At 38.6% G+C, this 22,105-nt stretch overlaps 1 protein-coding gene across 3 annotated transcripts in view; it reads right to left on the bottom strand.

Annotated features, from left to right (window-relative positions):
- The window catches only part of pcnx2 (pecanex 2), a 52,083-nt gene that overhangs the window by 10,625 nt on the left and 19,353 nt on the right, over positions 1-22,105 (bottom strand). For 2 of the 3 annotated variants that reach the window (XM_041789671.1, XM_041789672.1), the window contains exons 11-33: positions 21,594-21,672; positions 21,237-21,372; positions 18,414-18,556; positions 17,788-17,941; positions 17,428-17,460; positions 15,105-15,276; positions 14,818-14,928; positions 12,817-12,908; positions 12,383-12,492; positions 12,168-12,276; positions 11,416-11,508; positions 11,168-11,318; positions 10,260-10,401; positions 9,958-10,135; positions 9,554-9,662; positions 9,314-9,443; positions 5,851-5,909; positions 4,906-5,121; positions 4,565-4,818; positions 2,910-3,143; positions 2,451-2,554; positions 1,129-1,273; positions 706-936 (exon numbers count right to left, since the gene is read on the bottom strand). In XM_041789671.1, coding sequence (XP_041645605.1) covers positions 706-936; positions 1,129-1,273; positions 2,451-2,554; positions 2,910-3,143; positions 4,565-4,818; positions 4,906-5,121; positions 5,851-5,909; positions 9,314-9,443; positions 9,554-9,662; positions 9,958-10,135; positions 10,260-10,401; positions 11,168-11,318; positions 11,416-11,508; positions 12,168-12,276; positions 12,383-12,492; positions 12,817-12,908; positions 14,818-14,928; positions 15,105-15,276; positions 17,428-17,460; positions 17,788-17,941; positions 18,414-18,556; positions 21,237-21,372; positions 21,594-21,672 — 3,185 coding nt within the window. The remainder of the gene's footprint in view (positions 1-705; positions 937-1,128; positions 1,274-2,450; positions 2,555-2,909; positions 3,144-4,564; positions 4,819-4,905; positions 5,122-5,850; positions 5,910-9,313; positions 9,444-9,553; positions 9,663-9,957; positions 10,136-10,259; positions 10,402-11,167; positions 11,319-11,415; positions 11,509-12,167; positions 12,277-12,382; positions 12,493-12,816; positions 12,909-14,817; positions 14,929-15,104; positions 15,277-17,427; positions 17,461-17,787; positions 17,942-18,413; positions 18,557-21,236; positions 21,373-21,593; positions 21,673-22,105) is intronic. The other variant, XM_041789673.1, reaches the window with a different exon arrangement.

The raw sequence follows: 22,105 nt of genomic DNA, 5'->3' as shown, positions 1-22,105 counted from the left end.
AAAAGACAGTGGTATTGTCAACTTTATGAAAAATGAAGTCTGGAAATAATGATATGCTTTGACCTTGATGAATAATTATAAAACTTCCAGTACAGTCCAGTATGTAATAGAAATGCTGCATCATTGTAACCTATTCCATTCATAAAAACCTTTGTGCTGAACAGTTTCCCTTGAACATATACCTCCAGGGCTCTGGAGCCAAGGAGAAGTTAAGAATTTACAGTAAATTGCAGTAAAAATTATTGATTGAAAAGCTTATTGTGGTTATTTTGTGTGATGGAAAACTAACTGAACTTAAAAGTAGGCATCTGTATAAATTAGAAAATGTAAAGGCCAGCACTTTTCAGGAGACATCCTGCTTGAGTGCCTCATGCTTCTGTCTGAGTATCGGTTCAGACCTACCTGACCAATATTTATGTATATGGGACCATAGACTGTATAAAATTGGAACATGCTAGATCCCTTTGTATGTGTCCTAGCTCCAGATTATGGAGACACATAGTTCACATGAAAAGCTTTAATAAAAAATATTAAATGTTTGCATAAATTTGTGATCAGCTATATATGGACAGAAAATTACTTGATCACATGATTTATTCTCTTTCTGTGCCATTATTTCCCTGTACCTGTTCTAAATCTACACACATGCACACAATCTTTCCCACACATGTTACAAACACCTCGATTCATCCTCATCCCTCTCACCTTGATAACCTTGAAGCTGAGGTGGCGTTTGTACAGCATGATGATCTTGTACTCGTCTGTACCGTCATCAATCATGTGTCTGAGTGTGAGCAGGGTGTCACGACTGGATAGCACTGCCTTACGCCAGGCGGGGTCACTCTCGTGGCAGATGACCAGGCTGCTGCGGTAGTTTGTGATGGCTTCGTACAAGATAGATGCCTCTTCAGTCTCCTCCAGACAGGTGAAGTGATCCTGAAAGGGCAGCAAAAGGCATGATGGAGTACTGCAGGATTTTATCAGATTAAAGGTAAATGTCCACTCCAAGGATGAGAAATGGACATGGTTAAGGAATACTAGAGGCTTTATTGTCTACAGTGGCACAAAAGCAGAGGTAGGGAGGAAAAATGTACAGTCCCAGCCATTTAAAGGTGCAGCACACCTTACCTGATGCAGTTTGAGGCTCATTCTGACAGCAGGAGCCACCACCTTCTGTAGGAGGTCAAGATCGGCAAAAACCCACTCATCTTTGGTGGCTATGCGGAAGTCGCCTTTGAACAGGGTGTTGAAACCGTAAAGAAATGACTCCAGACTTTGAAGAAAGGAGGCAGGAGTTTGTTAAGGAAGAGAGAAAACAGGACCATAATGTAACAGGGAAGTGTTCACAGAACAGAGATCACTTACTGATAGAAAGTCAGGCAAGCAGGAACAATGTATAGTTAAAGATTTAGCTGCTGGTGCCACCCTGTGGTGTATCTATAGAACTGCAGGAAAATATCTACTGAAACTTTACCTGCAATTTAACAGCACCTTTGCAACAAAACGAAAAGAGAGGTGTTCATACCTCATGTGTTCATAGTGAATTAACATAAATAATGCATCGTTCTATTTTGTACTGGATTTGATCTTTAATGTTAATTTTGTTGTATAATTATTTATTATTAAATTAACAGTTATTATAGGACTTTATGTTTGGATGCCTTAATTACAGATCCATGTGTAAAACCTTTTGCTCTACTTCATAAACACAGTATGTTCCCAACTTGACAAATATACAGTTTTAAAAAGATCTGTGGAAAATCCAAGAAATTTGACAAATTTTTGGTTAGTAAAACACATGAGTATAAAACTTTTAAAAGATACAAAACAATGTGTTATTCACAGAAGGACAGGAGGAGGAGAAAAGTTGAGTTGAAAGAATAGAAACTTACGCTAAAGTCAATACACCTTGAAATTAATTTTTTGTTGTTGTAAGGTAGAAACTTCCTATCATCATTTTTCATGAATTTTTCTTTTTTTTCATATATTTGTGCTATTGGTCATCCTTTATGTCTGTCAAACAGTTGTACAAATACAAAACGAATGAAAAGTGTCAAGCAGAGCTTGTGTTTCAACCTCATAACCACCTTTGATCGGAGGAACTTTAATAAAGCTGAATATTATGTCCATTTTTTTTTTAAAGATTATGTTTGGCGGCTTTTTCCCTTTATTCAGACAGGACATTTGAAGAAAGACAGGAAATATGGATGGAGAGAGAGGGGGAAGACATGCACCAAACAGGGCCAAGACCAGAAAATGATCCTGTGACCAGTGCGTCATGGACTAAAGCCTCTATATATATGTGCACCTGCTCTACCAACTGAGCCAAACCGTCCCCATGATCTTCCCATACAAATGAGTTCAGACATTGTTTTTAGTCTTATTTAACTTTTATAAACACATAAATAGACTAGATATTTTTGTAATTCTTTTTCTTGTCCAAAGGTTACCTGTTGGACATATTGTGTGATGCCGTGCCGAGGGATCTCCTTCCCAGGACGGAGAGTGCGTAACTCAAAGTCACCAACATTGAATCTTCATCGCTGTCCACAGGCTGTGCAACAGAAACACACCAATGGAAAGGGTAACATGATAAGACTGTCTTATAGGAAAAGATAAAACTGCCTTATGTTGTTTTATGAAACAAATTTCAAGGATAAGCAGAATGATTTTGAAATCAAAGTTAAGCTTTCACCATCATACATGCTGCTTTGGCATTCCTTTTATTTACTCACAAAAAAATACCAATATTTAATGGATTCCTCCTTTTAAATTTGTCTGTGTTACTTAGCATTACACAGAATTACACCTAGTATTTCAGGTCTGAACATCCTATCCTGTGCTCTGGGAGCCCTTTAGCAGCACTAACCCATGATGACGGCTGATAGAAAAATCTTTAAGTGACTTACTGTCTCCATCTTCCCTGCACAGTACTGGATCCACTCCAGGTAGACGTTGCAGAAGCTGGCACGTGTCACCCCCTGCAGGCAGTGCACGTAGTCTTCATCGATCTTCACACTGAAGACTTGAGGGTCGCGTTCGATGTGGTGCCACTTTGTGTAGGACTGCAGCGCCTCCTCGATGGAGGCATCTTTCAGCCAAGTGGACAGTTTGGGAGAGTGGACAAGGTAGTAGATGATACTCTGAACAGAGAAGGGGAGAAAGGGAGGGGCGGAGGATGACTGGTTAAAAAGAAGACTGAAAAAGAAAGTGCACTTGCGTTAAAACTGCTGACTAGATTTGGAGGAATCATTTGTCTGCCAATGATACTGTTTAACATTATGGATGTGAGGATAGGTGAAATATTACATTTCAGTATCAGTCTATTACTGAGGAGAGGGTCAGTGAAAACAGCAAAGGCTGATGCATTATTTCCAGGGGTATGCTCAAACTGTTGAGACCAGGATGGCCTGACTGATGCAAAGATGCATCACACTACGCACATTCATGAGTGATTCACTTTTTTAGCTGTAACATATGGAACCGCTGGTTTGGGCATTAGCCTAATATCTCAATTTTTCAATTGTTTTGAAAATAAAGTTTTTTTATTCTCAGTCCCTGAAAAGTGGTGATTTTATAGACAGAAGGTTATGGCCCAAAAGCAGCAATATGTAATATTCCTGTGTAAATCTTAACTTTAAACTGTCTCTCATTTAAGTGGAAACATTTACATTTCCCATGTGCTATTCTTTAAGGACTAAAAAACTAGGCATTAATCCAGGGTCAGACTTAAAAGCAAAATAAAATGTTCCAGATTGAATTGCAAAGAAACTTGCTTGCAGCCTGTTCAACAAATCAAATAGCTGATTTTAACATAAGTTCTATCTCTGACAAGGCTTAGCCAATCGAAGTTTAGATTTTCAGCCAGCACCAGGGGTGGTAGATCAGCCACCATTTTTGTTTAAATGACATTACTCTATAGAAATCTGTTTCATTTCAACAGTAAAAAGCTTTTTTGTAGTATCTTTTTTCAAAAAAGCCAAATTATATTGGCTGTGATTGATTTATTAAACCGATAAAAGGGTAAAATATCCAATGGGGTGAGTTCTTTTTTATAGACACAAATAAGCTGCGTTCACACATGCAAAATTCCCCAAAGCTTTGGATTGAGCTGATGTAATGGAAAATAGCTGTGGGTTTCGTGGAAATTTCCATGTGAAGTAAGGGAGAGTCCTGTGAATGCACCGGGTAATATTCAGGAATCTTCATCATGAGGGTGCAGGTGGGGAGGATGCCATCCATATCACACAACCAGTGAGCAAACCATGATCTTGGTGTATGAAATGAAGCTTCTTGATATTCTCTTCGTCTCATCAGTATGTAACTATCACTCATGTTTTTTTTATACAATTCATTAATTCAATTTATACAAAGATGACATCCAGTTGGAATATCATAAATAGAAAGTCAGAATTATTATTTCATATTAATATCTCAGGGGGGCATGCTCTCCTGCATTATTTTTGGGAAATTTTTAAGACAGCATTTGTGGAAAAAAGAACACTACTTTATAGATAAAATCAAACTTTTAAGCTGAACATAAACAGCTTGAGATAGGATGTACCTTCAGGTAGTAGGTGATGAGGAGCTTCCTGAGGTCATACACTTGCAGCATGGTGGCAGCATTGTTCTCACTGATGCTGTAACCCTCCAGCAGATACTTGGTAGCCATCACCTCCCAAGCCAGCCAGCGCAGGTTGAAGGCCGCATTGCACGACAGCATATGAGGTAAGTGACCCGGCTCGCAGCAGCAGCATGCATCATCCTCCTCCACGCCCTCTGTGATAGCCTCTACCTCTCTCTGCTGACAGTACGTACCTGGGACGGTGCAGGTTATGTATTTAATATTCAAAAATATATATATTTTTAAAAAGACAGGGGAATGGAGGGATTGATGAATTTTACCTCTGAACTCCAGCCCTCTCAGCTGAAAAGTGACCAAACCGTTGCCGATCTCAATGAGGTGGACCAGGGCGTTGAGGTAGTCAGACGCCAGAATGAAACAGTCTCCAGCGCTGTAGTTGCCCCATCGGCCCAGCATGAGGTCGCCACACAGTGAATGCTGCAGTGAGCGGGTCAGGTACTCATAAAAGATGGAGTTCAAGTTGCTGTCATCACACCCTAAAAAGGAAGGATGGGGTGAAAGGACAATGATGCAAAAAGCTGACACATGAATGCTTTCTTTCCTTACTTATTATAAAGTACAGGATTTATGTTAACATTATTTTAAAGCTGCCATAATTAGCTTTTATCCGGATATGGAACCGACTGAAATGAACAGAGACGACTCTATTTGACCGACAAGAGCATCAGCATAAAGCCTGAACTCACATTCTTAAAGTATGAAAGTGGTGCTGTGGGGTAACAACGGTCCGCCCTCTGCTCAGCTGTTCTCTTGTAGCTCTGTCTTTGATCCCAGGTAAGCTAACATCATTGATATGTATTTTTTAACAACTCACTCATTGTTTGTTTATCTTTCCTCGAAAAAAAAAATCGTGAAAACTCAATTAAGTTCTTTCAAATGTTTCTTCTTTGTTGTGTTTGCTACTTTGAGTTGAACTGTTTGCTCAACACTGCCCTGCAATTGGCGTATCCATAAGCCTCGAGAGAATGAACTAAAAATGGATGAAATGAACACTGAGTATGGATAGAAAGGTCGGTCTATAAAAATTCAGTTCATACCGGGAGCAAAAATGAGCCTCTACATGTACAGAACAAAATCACAAAAGATTTAAGATACTGCTGTGTCCACAGGGGGGTGCCAAAATCAGTACAAACAAATAGTTCCTCACAGTAGCTTTAAAAGGAAAGTGATGTTAAAAAGACTAAAGTTTAGATAGAAGGACTCACCTGTCTCCTTATCCACTTGGGACACCAGTCTGCTGTTAGAGTTGTCTATGCGCTTTGTACTGCAAAAACCCAAGGACAAGAACAGTCAAACTACTGTGAAAAGGCACAGTATTGTGCACCGTGTTTAATTTCTACCTCTAGGATCTTAAGTTTTTTTAAATAGTGGGATTATGTAAGTTATTTTTATTGTTAGACTGCAGTTAAAATGTCTTCTCAGGCTATACTGAGTGTGCATTATCACCAGTGTTTCATCAATGTCCTTCTCTTAACTTTATACCATTTTATCTTTTTCCTTATGGAAATTTTTCTTATTCAAATTATAACTTATTATCATTGATACTATTTCAACGCAGATCTTGTGCAATGTCATGTCATGTGTGGTTTCCCCTGTGGATTTTGTGGTTACAACAAAAATACAAAAACAACAAAATCTCAAATAAAGTTTAGTAACATTTTACAAAAATAAAGTACAAAGTAATGTCAATTAAACAAAAATATGTAACATACAATAAGTGACTGTATCAATATTCACCCCTTTCAAATCAGTATTTAGTAGATGCACTTTTAGCTGCAATCACAGCACTTTGTCTGTGTGGATAGGTCTCAATCAGGCCCGCACATCTGGACACTGAACATTACTCCATTCTTTTTTACAAAACAGCTCAAGCTCTGTCAGGTTGCATATGGTTTAGGTATGCTTATCCTGTGTGTTTCAGGTCATTTTCTTGCTGAAAAAATAAATCTTCTCCCAAGATGTAGTTCTCTAGCAGACTGATTAAGATTGCCCTCCAGGATTTTCCTATATTTTGCTGCATTCATTTTACCCTCTACCTTTACAAGCTTTCCAGGACTGGCTGCAAAGAACCATTCCTACAGCATGATGATGCCACCACAGTGGGGATGGTGTGTTTGTGGTGATGTGCAGCATTTTGTGTCCACCAAACAAAGCATCTTTTAAGTCCTTAGAACAATCTTTCTTCAGCTTGACCATGGAGTCGCCATGGGTTAAATTTACTGTTTTCTGGGACAAATCTCTCTGTTATAACACTTATGATGACCCGTAGGCCACCGTGGCTGGTAGATTTGGGAACTTTACCTCACAGTGAATAAAAACACAGCATGTAGCTGGCTATTCATGTTAAATAAAGGCAGTGACATCAGCTAAAAACAGACTGTACTGCAACTGTACAGGACAACTCTCCATCAAGAATGATGTCATGGCTTCATATATTTGCCCCGTTCAAATAAAACCAAGCCAACCAAGAGGTGAACAATTTTTGAACGGTTTAAATCAAATATTCAGTCACACATAGATCTAAGTGTTTCCACATTTTCTACAACAACCTTATTCTGTATATCTAGTGTGTTACGATTAGGTATTTCACTTGACAGAGAATTTTATGTTTTAAGACTGAACTGGTCTGAGATCGCAGTAAGTCACTGTAAAATATTTTGTTGTCATGTCTTGATGTTAACATTATCACCCTGCACATCTACAGCCTAACATGCCAAAATGGTACTTCTGTGGAGGTGCTGCTGCCAGTGGTTTAAATGTTGTATTTCCAAAGCCCTAAGGTCTAAATATAATCAAAGGCTGCCTCATGTCCAATCACTCAAGTTTTCACAACAAAGCTGCTGCTATTTTTGGAGTGCTTTCAGTAGGCTGAAGTACAAATAGTCACATCAATAAGTAAGAGGGAACAGAGGGGCTGTATTGTGAAGGAGTGTGCAAAAAAGCAAGAGGAAGAGTGGTGGCTGTTTACTTAAAAGAGTTAATTTTAAAGGAAAAAAATACATTTTTGTCAACTAAAATCTTAAAAATAATGGCACAGATGCCCAATCAAATGTTTTAACTTCTGCACTGTTTTCTATAATTTCCAAAGAAGTTGTAGCCTCATAGGAAAAACTAGTAATGTGCAATGTGCTAATATTCTCACTCAAGATTAGTTTCTTAAAGTTGCTTGGATTTTTTTTATTAACTCAAACTGGATGCAATAGCAGATACTGTACACTAGGGCAGTGTTTCCCAACCATTTTTCTTTGGACCCACCCCTACATGTACCTAAGAAAAGCAGAGCCCCCAAGAGAGAAGAAAAAGTGACACACTGCCACAAAATATCAACATAGATTTTAATTGTTTCACTGATAAAACCCTAAAAAAGGCCTATGCTTGGTTTTCTAATAAAAAAAAAAAAAAACCTTGGTATAAACTACTTAATAACTGCTTTATCATGGTTTTAGTCAATATTTGTAAATCTAATTTTGGCAGCCTCAGAGCAGACAAAGCTTTGCACCTAAGATCTTTGGCATACCCCCTGGGGGGTCCCGGACCCCCCGGTTGGGAACCCATGTTCTAGGGGACAGGGAGTTCAGGAGGATTCTCAGGCTCCCATTTATTCACACTTTCTTGTCATGAGAGTATTCACAGCTGCACAACTCTGCATGTGCTTCAAGTCTGTGTATTTTTAGAGGCTTAATAAGCAACATTCTGAATAGTAATGGAGTAAAAAAAAAAATCAAATATATCTTATGGAAGAATGACTTTTAAAGTTTTAAGTCTAGGTCTGGTTTGTTGTTGTCAGCTCTGCATTCACACTGTCTGAACAGAGCTTCTTTAGGCTTCTTTATGTTTCAAACAGAGGCTCAAACATGCTTCTTACATGTTATTTTTTTATGTAAAACCCTCACACTCTGACTTTCAGCCATGCCTACATGTGGGGAAAGAGAGACGCACCTGCAAGCTTAGGGACACTGTGTTTAGGTGCATAATTACAAAGTGCTGTGGCAACAGTGCAACTGAAGGAGAACCTACAAACTTTCCAAACCAAAAGAAAGACACTTTGGCCTTAAAAGACAAACAGATAACTGAATCAACTTTTAGATGCATATTGTCACTTGAAATTAGTCACATATTCTTGATTTTGAATGTTTGTTATTATTTTCCTCTATTCTCTGTCTCACAGACACTTGCTTATGGCAAGGAAAGAAGAGGCAGGGAAATTGTGGGTATAAGATGGCAGGGTGGGACAGAGGAGGTATGTCCAAAGAGAGCATTTATTTTTATCTAAATATCTGCCTTGAATAGCACACTCAGTATTATAGTCTGCTTAAAATAATCAGATATGTACAGTTGTTAGTATGCATAGTGATGAATGACCATGTTAGTAATACTGTCTGGTTCTTTCATGATTTTTCCACTATTTGGACAACAAACAAACCCTTTGGAACTGATTAATGAACTGCTCAGGCTGAATAAAAAAACTTGGTAGTACATTTAACTCAGTGCATATTTGCTCTAAGCATTTTCAAGGGATTTGTTGACACTTAAACTTAGCCCTTGGCTAGCAGCTTTCTTTAGGGTTTGTTAATCCTGGATTAAAATGTGAGTAAATAAAACTCACAGATTTCGCAGCTGTTAGGGAAACTCATCTACACTCAGTGACTCAATCAGTCAGGATCTTACTTGTAGTTACGCTCCCAGAACTTGATTGGCCGAGGATAGGAGGAAATAAAGATGGCACTGCCCAGGAAAGGAGCCAAGGGTGTGTAGAAAACGGTGGTGAGCAAAGTCTGGAGCAGCAACATGGCTGAGTCTGAATACACACATACAGCGGTCAAGGAGAGACAAGTAATGAGTGGTGTAATGCCAGCAAGACTAATAAAAAAACACATACAAGCACACACAGGGTTTAAAGAAGGATACGAGGCACAGCAAACGGCTGAGCAAAGGCATGGAAAGCACTGCCCCAGGCGATCTGCCAGGGAGCGATGTAAACCAGGATGAAATGGAGCTTCAGCAGCAGCTCTCGCATCTGGACAAACACAGACACTCACAGTAAGTCGTCCATAAACAGACAAACATAACAGTGATTTAACATGACATAAGAGTGTTATTTCTACTGTAGGTGTCCAGTAACTTTTGTAATAAAGCATAATAAAGTTGAACATATGAATCTTTTTTCCCATCACATCACTAGAAATGTCAATCACCCTGCTGCGGTCAGCCATCTTTATGTGGGGACACTGTATAGAATTATATCTCCCAAACTATTGTTGACAAAATCAGCCAACACTGTCTCCATGTTTTACTAAACCATGGTATCTCACCTTGTGGAAAACAATGGACATGATGAAGAAGTCCAGCAGGAAGCTCTCAGAAGCACGCGGACAGTCGAAGTGGAAAAAGACGAGAGTAAAGAGCAGAGTGAGGAACTGGAAGCTCGGGTCACAGAAGGATGAACGTAAGAGTTTTAGTCCAGCAACTGTCGTCAGGAGAACGTCGCAGCTGGAGGAAAACAACCAAAAGTTAAAACAACAGACACATAAAGAGAGCCCATCACTGTGAATATATTTAATTTTTACACATGTGCTTTAATACTGTGTGTTGGTTGCTGTTTGTGTCCACTCACTGAATTCCCAGCTTCTTACGGTGGCTGAGGGCAAAGCCATCATTAGTAAGCGCGCTCAGAACGATTGCTGGATACACCACATACTTCTCAAAACACAGAAGCCCAACATATAGTCGCTCGAACCACATCAGCACGGCATCCTCTGTGACACAAGCAAAAAAAGAGAGATGATTCAAGCAGACTAATATTGTTTTTTTTTGTGGTATGCGTCTGGAGAGGTTAGTGGATGATGTTTGCCTGAATAAGCTGTGTTAAAGAAAAATTTCTGTTTTCTATTCTATTCTAGACTACACTCTCCGCTTACCAAAGCACCAAAGGTCACAAAATAATGCAAAGGCTGATTTTGCCATTTTGAAATACATTGTTTCATTTCATTAGGCTCAGCAAAATAGACTCTAAAACCTACTAAAAGTCTGCTAGCTGTACTAAATGTAACAAATGTAATAGGCTATGCAAGTCAACTGTCTAAAACTCAGCAGTAAAGTTATTTTTACCTCAAGTTTCATAAACATTTGCAGGGTGTATTGCATTCAAATGACAAAATGAAATTTTGCTCAGTTTATCTGAGATAATGACACTATCTCAGAAGTACACGATATATTTTGATGAAAAAAATGCTCTGTTTTTTGAGTTAGTAAAATCATATTGAATTACAGGAATAATACTCATTTTGTTCTTTCAAAATTATGAGATAGTGATGTCTGTAACTCAGAAATATAGAGCAGAAACATTTTTTCACAGATCTTTTTCACCATGTAATTGCAATATTCTTCCATAGAATCTATCCAGTATTTGAATAAAATGGGAACCGATTAACCGATTATCAAGTAGTTTGTGCCAGAGATTTATGATTAGATGATAAGTTCCAGTTCCAACAATGCTGGACTGTACATGTCGTGCATGCTGACCTCTGGGTTCAAACTGATGATACTCTTTGGTCTTCAGCACAGGATGAGATATCCACAGCCAAGGGTGGTGCTTCCTAAGCTGGGGGATCAGGTAGTGTGTAACAAAGCCCACCGTCCCCGCCAGAGCATACAGAACGATGGTCACAAAGGGCTAGAACAAAGAATTCAGTGTTATTTAATAAAAGAAAGGTAATGAAAATGAGCAGTAAGAAACCTCTAGTTTGGTTAAAAAAAGGACTGAGTCTCACCTTAAGAGACAAAAACACAGTACTTGCAGTGATGGCAAAGGTCAGGATGTAGGCAACAGAGCAGACAACTACATCCGAGAGCAAAATCTCCTTCTGCAGAGAGGGGGGAAGATGTGATCATTGATAATCAAAACCCAGCAAGAACTCAATTAGGTATCATTATTTCTGTCTAATCATTCTGAGTCTTCAGTTTTAGGAGATCAAACATGCAGCAGTTTTATAACGATTCAGTGTGAAAGGTAACAAGAGGCTTGTTTTCAAGGATGCATCACTCCCAGTAATCCAAGACTATCTTTTATTACTCTCATTAAAATATTTTATTCTATTTTTTTTTTTAAGATTTATTTTTGGGCATTTTTGTGCCTTTATTAGATAGAGGAGGACAGGGGATAGAGTCGGAAACAGGGTCAAGAGTGGGGAAGAGACACGCGGTGGGGGGCCTCAGGCCGGATTCGAACCCAGGCCGCCCGCGTACATGGGGAGCGCCTTTAACCACTAGGCCACCTGCTCCCCCAAAATATTTAATTTTAAGGATTTCCAGCACCCGAGGTGTAAAGTAATGATTTTCTGGTGATAATTACAGAGCTTCCACCATATAAAGCAATGAAAAATGTTTCAAGAAGGCAGGTAAAATCAACACTAGAAGGGTGTAATTACGCTGTCACTGAGCTGAATTATCTAACGCTGATGAGAATATGATTGACTAAACAATCAGTTTAAATCCATGCAATTCTCTTTGGTCATTTAGTCACCATTGAGTTCTGCAGTTTTTCAGGAAGTGGATCTTTAATGTCGGCGTCTTCTTCTTCTTCTTCATCACTCTCCACCAAAGCAGGCATTATCTTGGACTTGATCAGAGACCTGTAAATAACAGCGTTGCATGACAGAGTTTGCATGTTAAATAAAAACACAAAATAAACTTCATTTGTTGAATTAAAAACATCAACATGAATGTATTAACACTCACAGGAGCACAGAGGGGTCACTGCTCTGTCGGCTGAGGTGGTAGGAGAAGACCACCAAAAGGCCACAGAAACCAGAGAACAAAGCCGGCGTGTGCTGCTCATCCCACGGCTCCTGTAACAACACAAAGGCACGCAGACCCGTGTGAATCACACCATAAAGCTGGAGTCTGCCACTTTTAGATCCTTTCACTTTAAAAGCATCTTCTCCCAGTTGCTATCTTTTCGTTGCTTTTGAGGATGACTGGCAATACTTTTGTTTTGCTGCAACTTGCATCAGTAAAACTGCCTGGCTGCACGCTATTTTTAACTGAACTCCCTGTCTCCTTCTATTCCCATAACCAGGAGGATGACCATGAACTCAAATTTACTTCAAAACTCTGATGATGAAAGGAGTAAAAGGAAGGAAAGGAAGTGTTTATTTGTTGTTAATTTGTACCTTGAGAGCGCCAAAGCAGAAGCCGTAGAGCAGAGAGAGAGCGATCAGACTGCGCAGGATGCTGTACACGGCAGAGACGAGACTCGTAGCCGCTGGAAGAAACAAGGTGCAGTCGTATTAAACAATAATACTGCAAAGACGTGTATACAGTTCTGACAGACACATTATTACTGCAGTTTTAAATCTCAAGGAGGATCAATCTGCGCTTAAAGGCAGAGAAAACTTTGCAATCAATACTAAAGTTTTCACGCATACACACAATTTCCAGCAGCATTAGATTAGTTATGAACATTTCACATTTCTGTTTTTTTGTCTTATCACTGGACAAAGTTCTGGCAGAAGGATACATATTTAAGGAAACCTGTCAGGATTAAGTATGTTTTCATAAACATTAGCAGGGGGATAAATCTTTGAAAAACACCCGGCTACAGCAAGATACAAGGTTTTTGTCTACAGCTGCTAATTCAGTCAGACAACTCATGTTTTAAAATATTCAACGCAAAAGCAAACTATGTTTTGTTTGGTGTCTGGGTTCCGACCCCATCTCATCTCGTTACATGCAGTATTTTAGGGCTGATTAGGGTGGATGCTTGGGTCATGCTGGGGTTTAAAGCAAGAGTGCATTCCTGTTTTAGGACAGAGCAGAAGGAGCGACCTGAACCCTTGCAGCTTAAATAAATTGCAAATTGGAGGGATGTTTCTCAGGTGATTGCAATATGGCACATATTAAGTGTGAAATCAGCACAACTTGACTTGGCTGCCGGAACTACCTCACAGGTTTCCTATTTTTTTATGTTTTGTCATTGCTTTTTACCCAAGGATATTGTATATATCCAAACAGTAGTACTGCAGAGAGCCCCCAGTATCAGAAAAAAGACAGGTTACTCTTATCCCAACGCCCAAAGCACAATCTGAGCCCTGCTCTCGCCCTAAAGCTGAATCTTGATGCCGTAAGACTTTTAACTTGTTGGAACTGTGGAAGGAACATAACTGGACTGAACTCTGTTCACTTCTTGATTTGCTGCAGACAGACACTAATCACACACTGTGATCACAAGTAAGGGGCTTGAGCTGGGAAGAACGAGCTGTAGAAAACGTTTCATGTACATTCATTGAAAGCTGAATTGTTGTCTTGTCTCTGGTTATGTGATTTTTTTTATTTACTTTGCCATGTCCACATTTATCCAGAACAGTGCTTTCCCCTACACAAACAGTGACTGCCTTCAGAGTTAAGGACCCAACACAGAGCTTCTGTGTCGTGAGGCGACCATACTGAAATTTTAGACTCCTTAGCCATGCCAGGAAGCTTTCTTTGTTGTACTATATCTACCATCTTTAAAGTCACATGTGAAACCACATATGCATCAGCCATCCTCTTTTTCTCTCTCTCTCTTGTTTCTCTCTTTCACTTTCTTACACACAAACACACATACACCCACATTTGCCTTGCTTTGTAAATATTCTGTTTTGTTGTAGTTTAGTTTTTCATATAGTAATTGGTTTAAGTGTCGTTGATTTTAATTGATGCTGCCTTGTTAAATAAATTATACCAGATTTAAAGATAGATTATCTGAGATTGCTGTGCATGCACACTGCAATAATCTGCTCGTTGAGAAGGCCAGTACTCACCTTCACACTTTCAACATTTTTGAATACCAATATTTAATAAATAATGCTAATATTATTTAAATCTTAATCCTGAAACTGATATTTGCTACTTTTTGGTTGTTGTCCCCTGTCTTCATGGTGGTGCCCCATTACTTATAAATCTTGATAAATAATTGTATTCATTTATATTAATATTTATAAGCATTATAGCATTAAACCCCAACACATGCAAACAAACAATACATGCTTCACAGACATAGCATAAACAATTCAAGCCAAAAATTCTCAGATCCATCCAAAAGTGACAAAATGGACTTAAGTGACAGAGGAAACACAAACATTTACATTTGATAAACACGCCTACGCTATAAAATCAAGAGACTTTGTACCAACCTGTCCCTCCAAACAGGTGCATGTCGATCTGCTCCAGCAGGTAGATGGTGAAGGTGTTGATCTGAGGGAAAAGCCCCACCAGGAACGTGATTGGGAAGCAGTAGGTAAAACCTGTTACATGCATCAAGCACAGACATGTCTGAGTTATTCTTTTTTGAAAATAAAATAAAATAAATTATAAACCACAGCATAAAGGTGCTGTGTGGTAATAGCTGCTTGACTGTCTCAAACAAGTCATGCACATGTGCACAGGTGGCCATATATTCTGATCTCTGCTGTCTCCGTACCCACGAGCAGGTCTCGCAAGAAGTGGAGCGCGTCGTGGCAGACGATGGTAACTCCGTACAGTGTAGAAACAGGCAGGTCCTTCATCCTCAGCAGCTGCTCAAGCAACCAGATCAGAGAGCAGAAGATGCAGAAGTAGGCCGCTCGGCTGTAGGCCACCAGCTGGTTGTGACCCTGGAGACGTATTTAGACACATATTTAGACACCCATTGGGATTTTGAAATCGTGGACATCAGCAGGAGTTCAATTTTTAAACAAAGCAGTCTTACACCTCCACATAAGACAGATTTTACTTGTCACAGACATAAGCACACACAACCACTTCTTTTGGTCACAAATCATTAAGTTTTCAATGTATATACAGTATGGCATGAATAATAAATATCTTATGAAAATCTCTAGTTGTTTTGTTGAGCTGGTTTGATTGCCATTAAAGTCATTTTTGAAGATATTTATGATAATACAAAAAAAATAAATATGTGTCAGAGGCTTCAGGGAGAAGACTAGACTGTAGTCTTTAAGGAGAAGACTACAGTCTAGGCAGGGGTGTGATTGTTATTCAACAACCTAAAGGGGGCTATATTAATGGCTGTTGGATTCTTATATTATGTTTTGTATTTTTATGTCTTATTTTGCTTGAAGGTGTTTTAATGCTGTTTTACTTGAAACCCTTTGAGTTACTCTATGTGAATTGTGTTCCATAAATAAATTTGTCTTGCCGTCATGATTATCTATTTAATCCCTTACTCCCTAAACCTGCAACTGTTTTCTCAGTGAAATGACACAACTGAACAAAGTTAAGTCATTAGCATTGAATGGATACTAACTGATTTCAAACTCGCAACCTCACTGTGCCAAATGTGGATATCATACAGCAACAAAAAGGAACAACAGTCACAGCTGACACCAATCAATAAGGCCATCATGGACAGGCCTGCCCACAGAATTGGCTGGGCCCCTGAAAAACTCAGAGCATGGGCCCTCCGAAGTTGTGATCTATTGATGATATCAATGCATGTTTGTTGGATCAGTAGCATTGGTAATAGCATTCAGGCTAACAGTCACTTCATTTTAGGAACTAAAAAGCGTGTCAAGCTATTATTTGGTTCTGATGTTGTTATTAATTTGTGCCATTTTTAACCCCATTTTATTACCATTTCTGCCTACTTTGCCACATTTGTTTTCACATGAAACCTATTTTTGCCACTTTAAGTGTATTTTTGCTACTTTAAAACATTTGCACTACTTAAGCTGCAAATTTTTTGCCACTTTTTAACCATTACTCAAAATTTTACTGCCCACTTTGCCCCTTTAGCCAATTTTTTGCAAACTTTAAACCCATTACTGCCTCTGCTAGCCAATTTTTGCCAGTTTAACCCATTTTTGCAACTTTTTTTTACCACTTTCACCATGTTTGGCACCTATTTTTGCCACTTTTTTACTATCTTTACTTGTATATGTTCCTTTATCCCTTTTTTGCCTCTTTGAAGCTATTTTTGCCACTTTAAACCCATTGTTGCCACTCTTTAACCACTTTTCACAACTTATTTCTGACAATTTTGCCACTTTTAACTCATTTTTGCCACTTTTTAACTGCTTTTCGACACTTATTTCTGACAATTTTACCACTCTTCACCGATTTTTGCCACTTTAAACTGCTTTTCACCACTTATTTCTGACCATTTTGCCACTTTTAACCCATTTTTGTCCCTTTTTAACTGCTTTTCACAAATTAACAGCCCATTTTTGCAACTTCAACCCATTTTAGTGTATTTTCACCCTTATTCTGCAATGATTTAATTATTTCTCCTTGAAGTTTTTGGTTTCCTGCTTCTTTATTCTCTGGCATACTGATGTTTGTGCACATTATGGCTTGACTATGAAGACTGACATTACCTTACAAATGGTTTAGTTCAGTGTGCCAATCCACATTGTTAACATGACCATAAAAAGGTAATTCTGTTTCAAGAAAATGGGTTTACATTTTGAAAATGCCATATTTTACAACAGCATAAATAAATAAAACTGGGTTTTTTCGTTGCTTTGATAAGAGTGGTGATTATCCAGGTTAGATATAAAATATGGTTATCACAGCTTAACTTTACAATGGACCAGGATTGCCCTGCCCTCCATCATCCCCCAGTTTGGCTGGGCCCCAGAAAGCTTTCCACTTTTTCTCCCTTATGGGCATCACTGATCATGGGTGAATGCAAAGAAGTTTCTTAATAATTTATAAACATTGATCAGTAGTAATTATTATCTCTACATTTATTCTACTTCTACTTTAACGTCATCTGGGAATCAGCAAAAAATAAAATAACTTACATGTGTGGGTGAAGCTGCATCTGGTTGAACACTCTGGAAATAAAAAGCAAAGTCTTGATCATATTTGTGAAGAAGTTAAAAAGTATAACACTAAAATTCACATGGCTACTTCTTAGGTTAACAGAAAGACATTAAAGATGATATATAAAAAAAGCTTACAGAGCTGGAGTATGTGTCACTTAAGCTCAAACATTCCTGCATACATGCATGCTGATCAAAGTACAATCACTATCATAGCTTTGATTTTCCCTGTCAGTGTTGTCTATCTTAAGATTCAAGTACAGTTTTCAAGCTCATTAAATAAACAGCTGAGAGAGAAAACATAAAAGTTAGGAGTTAAGAAATCTGTTTGGTTTTTACCTTCAGTAAGGAATACTGGCAGCTGGCAATCACAAGGCAAAACTGGAAGACCCAGAAGTCTTTGAAGCATCCGTGGTTTAGAAGCACAAAACCAAGGAAAGAAACCAGGAAGGCCATGAAGACTGCAACCAAATTTTCCAGAACATCCTGGTTTCTATGCAGAAACAGCAAAAAAAAAAGGATGAATTTGACCATACCTATACATTTATAAGCTTTTAAGACATCTTAATTGCATTTAAACAGACAAGCCAACATTAAGGGTTTGAGATTAACAGACGATCCTCAACAAACATAAAATCCATTGGTCAAAATGGAACAAGACAGGCAATGATGAACCAATAATGACGTGAAATTAATAGCAAAGAAACTCTTGCATTAAAACCTTTAATTTAAAGAGACAAAACATGTCTGGTGACAGACATTTTTATCAGATGATTAAAATCATCTGTTTATTAGAAACAAAAGTAAGGAATAAAAAAAAAAGACATGATGTCAAACACAAAAGTGTCATTAAAATGATTTGTTTTCCTGGCAAAGGTTCATGTTTTAGTGTGGTGTTTGAACTTGGATAGGAATATATGGGCACTAGAGTGAAATGTAGTTTGGGGTATTTCTTTATCTGTTACCTGTCCAGAAGGGCAAGCAGGGTGAGCCGGTCGTATAAAATGTTGATCCACTTCCCGGGAAAGAGTTTTAGTTTGTAATAAATCTTTCTGGTGGGTTTCTCCTGAGTGGAAGTCTCTGATGAATCGTCCAAAGAGTCCTCTTCCTGAAAGACACACAAACACAAATCATTTACACCCACATGGCTTCCCCTGCTATTACTCAGGAAACAAGAGAAGCCTGCTGTTTTCCCACGTTGAAGAGAGTGAGGATTATTACAAGTACACAGAGCATCGTCTTCTCTACAAACACAAACTGGTGCAGTAATGATTCAGCAGAGACTCTGTGTTGTTTCTCCTTCACAGAAAGATCCAGGCAGTTAATATCTCTGCAGCTGGGCTGCATCCAGCACTGAGGCAGACTTTTTCAGGACTGTTTCAAACAGCAATGATGACTCATACTTTATAGTCTGAGGGTAAATAACCCTAATCCGATTTAAATGGTAGGATGATTATAGTTTGTTGCCCTCTGGGGAACTGCAATTGTAAATTTGCTGAACAACTCAGTGACACTAATGAGGAAAATATAAATTAAAGAGGAATCAATATGTTTACCTGCTTGTGTATTTCTAAATCATGCATTAAACAGTTTTGAATTCACTGTATTTTTTGCACATCCAAACATATATATTAATATTTAAAGGGTTTAGTTAAAGTCAGTGTAGATAGAAATTTAAAACTGGTCACTGAATATATGTTAGAAGAAGGGCATCGTACATATGTGAAAAGACTGAGGTTTTTATTTTACTGAATTTTCAGCATAGACTTCCCCCCTTTTAGGTTCAGGTCCTTGCTGACACACCGGGTTTCCTTGGCCTAATTCCCCACTAAGCAACACAATGATATAAAAGGACTGAGTGCTCCGTGTCTTTTTCATTGACCAGTCATGAGTTTTGCTTGCTAGCTATGGCTTCCTCTGCACTGGATGCCAGAATCTTAAAGATCGCTTGGGTCTGTTTATTCAGATTCCCAAATGACATTCCCACATACCAAGAACCAGGTATACTTTTGCCCAAATGTCCCCCATTGTTGTTGTGATGGATGTTTGGTGTAGGTACCAGATGTGCCTGGGTGTCACATCTGCTACTGACATTACACAATATAAATCTAGCAAATTGTGACTGGCTGTAAATATTAATATTTAGATTGGTGAGATGAATATTACTCCAATACTGCAGTAAGACATTTATGCAGACCATAAATTAATTAAAAAAAACATCTCTGTAAATTTTAATTCAAAAGAGATTTTTGTCATGGGAAAGAAGTTTATGTTGCTAAAGTAAATGGAAATTAAAAGCGGCCATATCAATCTACAGATAGTTATACACAAATAGAACAAAGTACGTGCACCTGTAAAACACTCACAACAAGACCAGGTTAAAACCTAGTATATGGCTGACCATATGAACTGCCACTAGATGTCACTACTCCTCCACTGACACAAATCTGTATGGCCCTGAAAGTATAGTCACTCACTCAGTCACTCAGTCAGGCAGTCACATACAGACCCATGTGTAGAGCTGACCCCGGCAGTCAGCGTTAAAAATGCCTCTGACGTAGTTAAGTCCCATTCAGTAAGTAGCACTTTATTTTGTCCAAAAATTCTTGGTGCTGGTTTGGGTTGTTCTGGTCATGATGAAAGCCATGCAAACCACTTCCACCAACACTCCACAGTAGCCCAAGGTCAATAACAATGTGCTATTTCATCATACAGAGGTACATCCAATCATACTGTGTAACATCATAAGCAGACGCAAATCTGACAACCAAGAACATCTGGTCCCTACAACAGCAGTGATATCAATCAGAACAACAATGGAGGACTACCCTGTCAGGGTTGAGGAGGTACTATCAAAGTTTACGCTACAATGGAAACAAAATAAAGTGTCTGGCCAAAATCAAGTCAGTGCCACATTTGGAAATAAGGCAACATTGTCAGGATGTAGCCAATCTTGGCAGTTGAGAGAGGCACATCTTCTCGCCTGTGGGCATGGCTTGGGCCCATTCAGTGGACACACCAGCGGCATCCCAGAGATCATTGTTAAATTTTCATTCATGAAATGTAATACATATATGTTTGAAGCTCCTGTGAAGATATTTTAGCAAAGGAAAACAAAACTATCAGCACACAGAATAAGAATTTTTATAATGTAATCATCAATGACCGAAACTACTTGTGGGGATAGGGATCAGAGAACTGCATGCTGCTTGAAGAGCCTCTTTTTGCAATTTTCACAGCAAATATTCACATGGATTGATATATTTGATTTAAGAGTAAGAAGAATTTGTTATTTTGTTAGGCAAAAAAAAAAAAAAACCTACACATATACAGGACAAAATCAGCAGAGAGATGAACATTTTATGGTTGTTCTTGTTAAATTTGCATTCTCCAACCAAAACACTTTTGTGTTTGCTAGGGCCTAAGAGACACAGTGAAAGCCGTTCCGCTCTCATGAATAAAGCCAAGGTCAGAATGATTGTTGAATGAATTTGAAACCAACATTGTTTGTATTCATCTCTGCTTGCTAACAGTTCTTTCCTCTTTTCTGGCAAACTGCTACATTTCTTGGCACATCACCACTAACAACCACAAACCACTGCATATAATCTCAAACAGGGTCTCTGAAAAATCCCGCAGGAAAGATTTACAGAACTATTTGTATAACTTCAAACACCTTAGTCTGTCTAAATACAAACCTTCATGAGCATATTTCTTATCCCTTCATCTGTTTAGAAAAACAAATAGCGAAGGGTTTCTCTTCAGATATAGAACATGTTAAAGCACACCTGAAAGATCTCAGGGTGAGTCCTCCGTGGACGAAGCCTGTGCGCAGGGATGATACGTCGTTGGAAAGGACAGTCAGTGTGACCACCTGCCAGGCCGTCCTGACACTCTGAGTTTGAGGAAGTTGACAGCAGGTCACTGAAAACACAAAAACAGAAAACATATTGTTTGTCAGTGTGTTGACTAAATCTGGTAATTATGAATATTAAAAGAAAATTGATAAAGGGGAAATGAAGTAAAATTTAGTTGAAAAAAATTATATTGAAGCAGGGAAGGAGAGTGTGAAGGTAAACAGTGAAGGAAAGGACAAACAGAAGATGGTAGTAAAAGATAGAGGAATGAAGATTTAACAGCACTACCACATGTTGCCAGTGATGAGCTCAGCTCCCAGCGGCAGGTTTAGAGCTCTCTCTGCGTACAGCTTACGAGGTCTGTCTCCTGGTGAGGCAAAACACACAGCAGCTGATGAGTGGATAAATGTATTAAGTGGGATTTTGTTTTAATTAAGCATTCAGATGCTGAACTATAACTGAACATCTGAGCAGATGAACATGTTGGAGTCAATCCAGAAAGAATTTATTTAACCTGCCAGAATGTTAAATTGTTAAGGCTGCATCAGAGCATTCAACACAGAGTACATGTTCAAACCATCTGAATATATTCACACTGATACACTGATACTCATGCAGGAATAAAACTTTAAAATTTGGACGTTTCTGACAATAGCATCATTGCCTGTACAAAAATACCACTGCAGTCCAAATGTCAGTGTAGTCTCAGTGATGTTACCAATTAGTTTGTGAAGAGGCAGGGTGGATCCCAACAGACGTGGGTATACTTTTAACTCATATACTCTTTAAAATTGGGTATA

Source organism: Cheilinus undulatus, linkage group 6 (genome assembly GCF_018320785.1).
Source record: "Cheilinus undulatus linkage group 6, ASM1832078v1, whole genome shotgun sequence".
NCBI classification, from domain to species: domain Eukaryota; kingdom Metazoa; phylum Chordata; class Actinopteri; order Labriformes; family Labridae; genus Cheilinus; species Cheilinus undulatus.
This window is presented reverse-complemented; position numbering and strand designations above follow the sequence as displayed.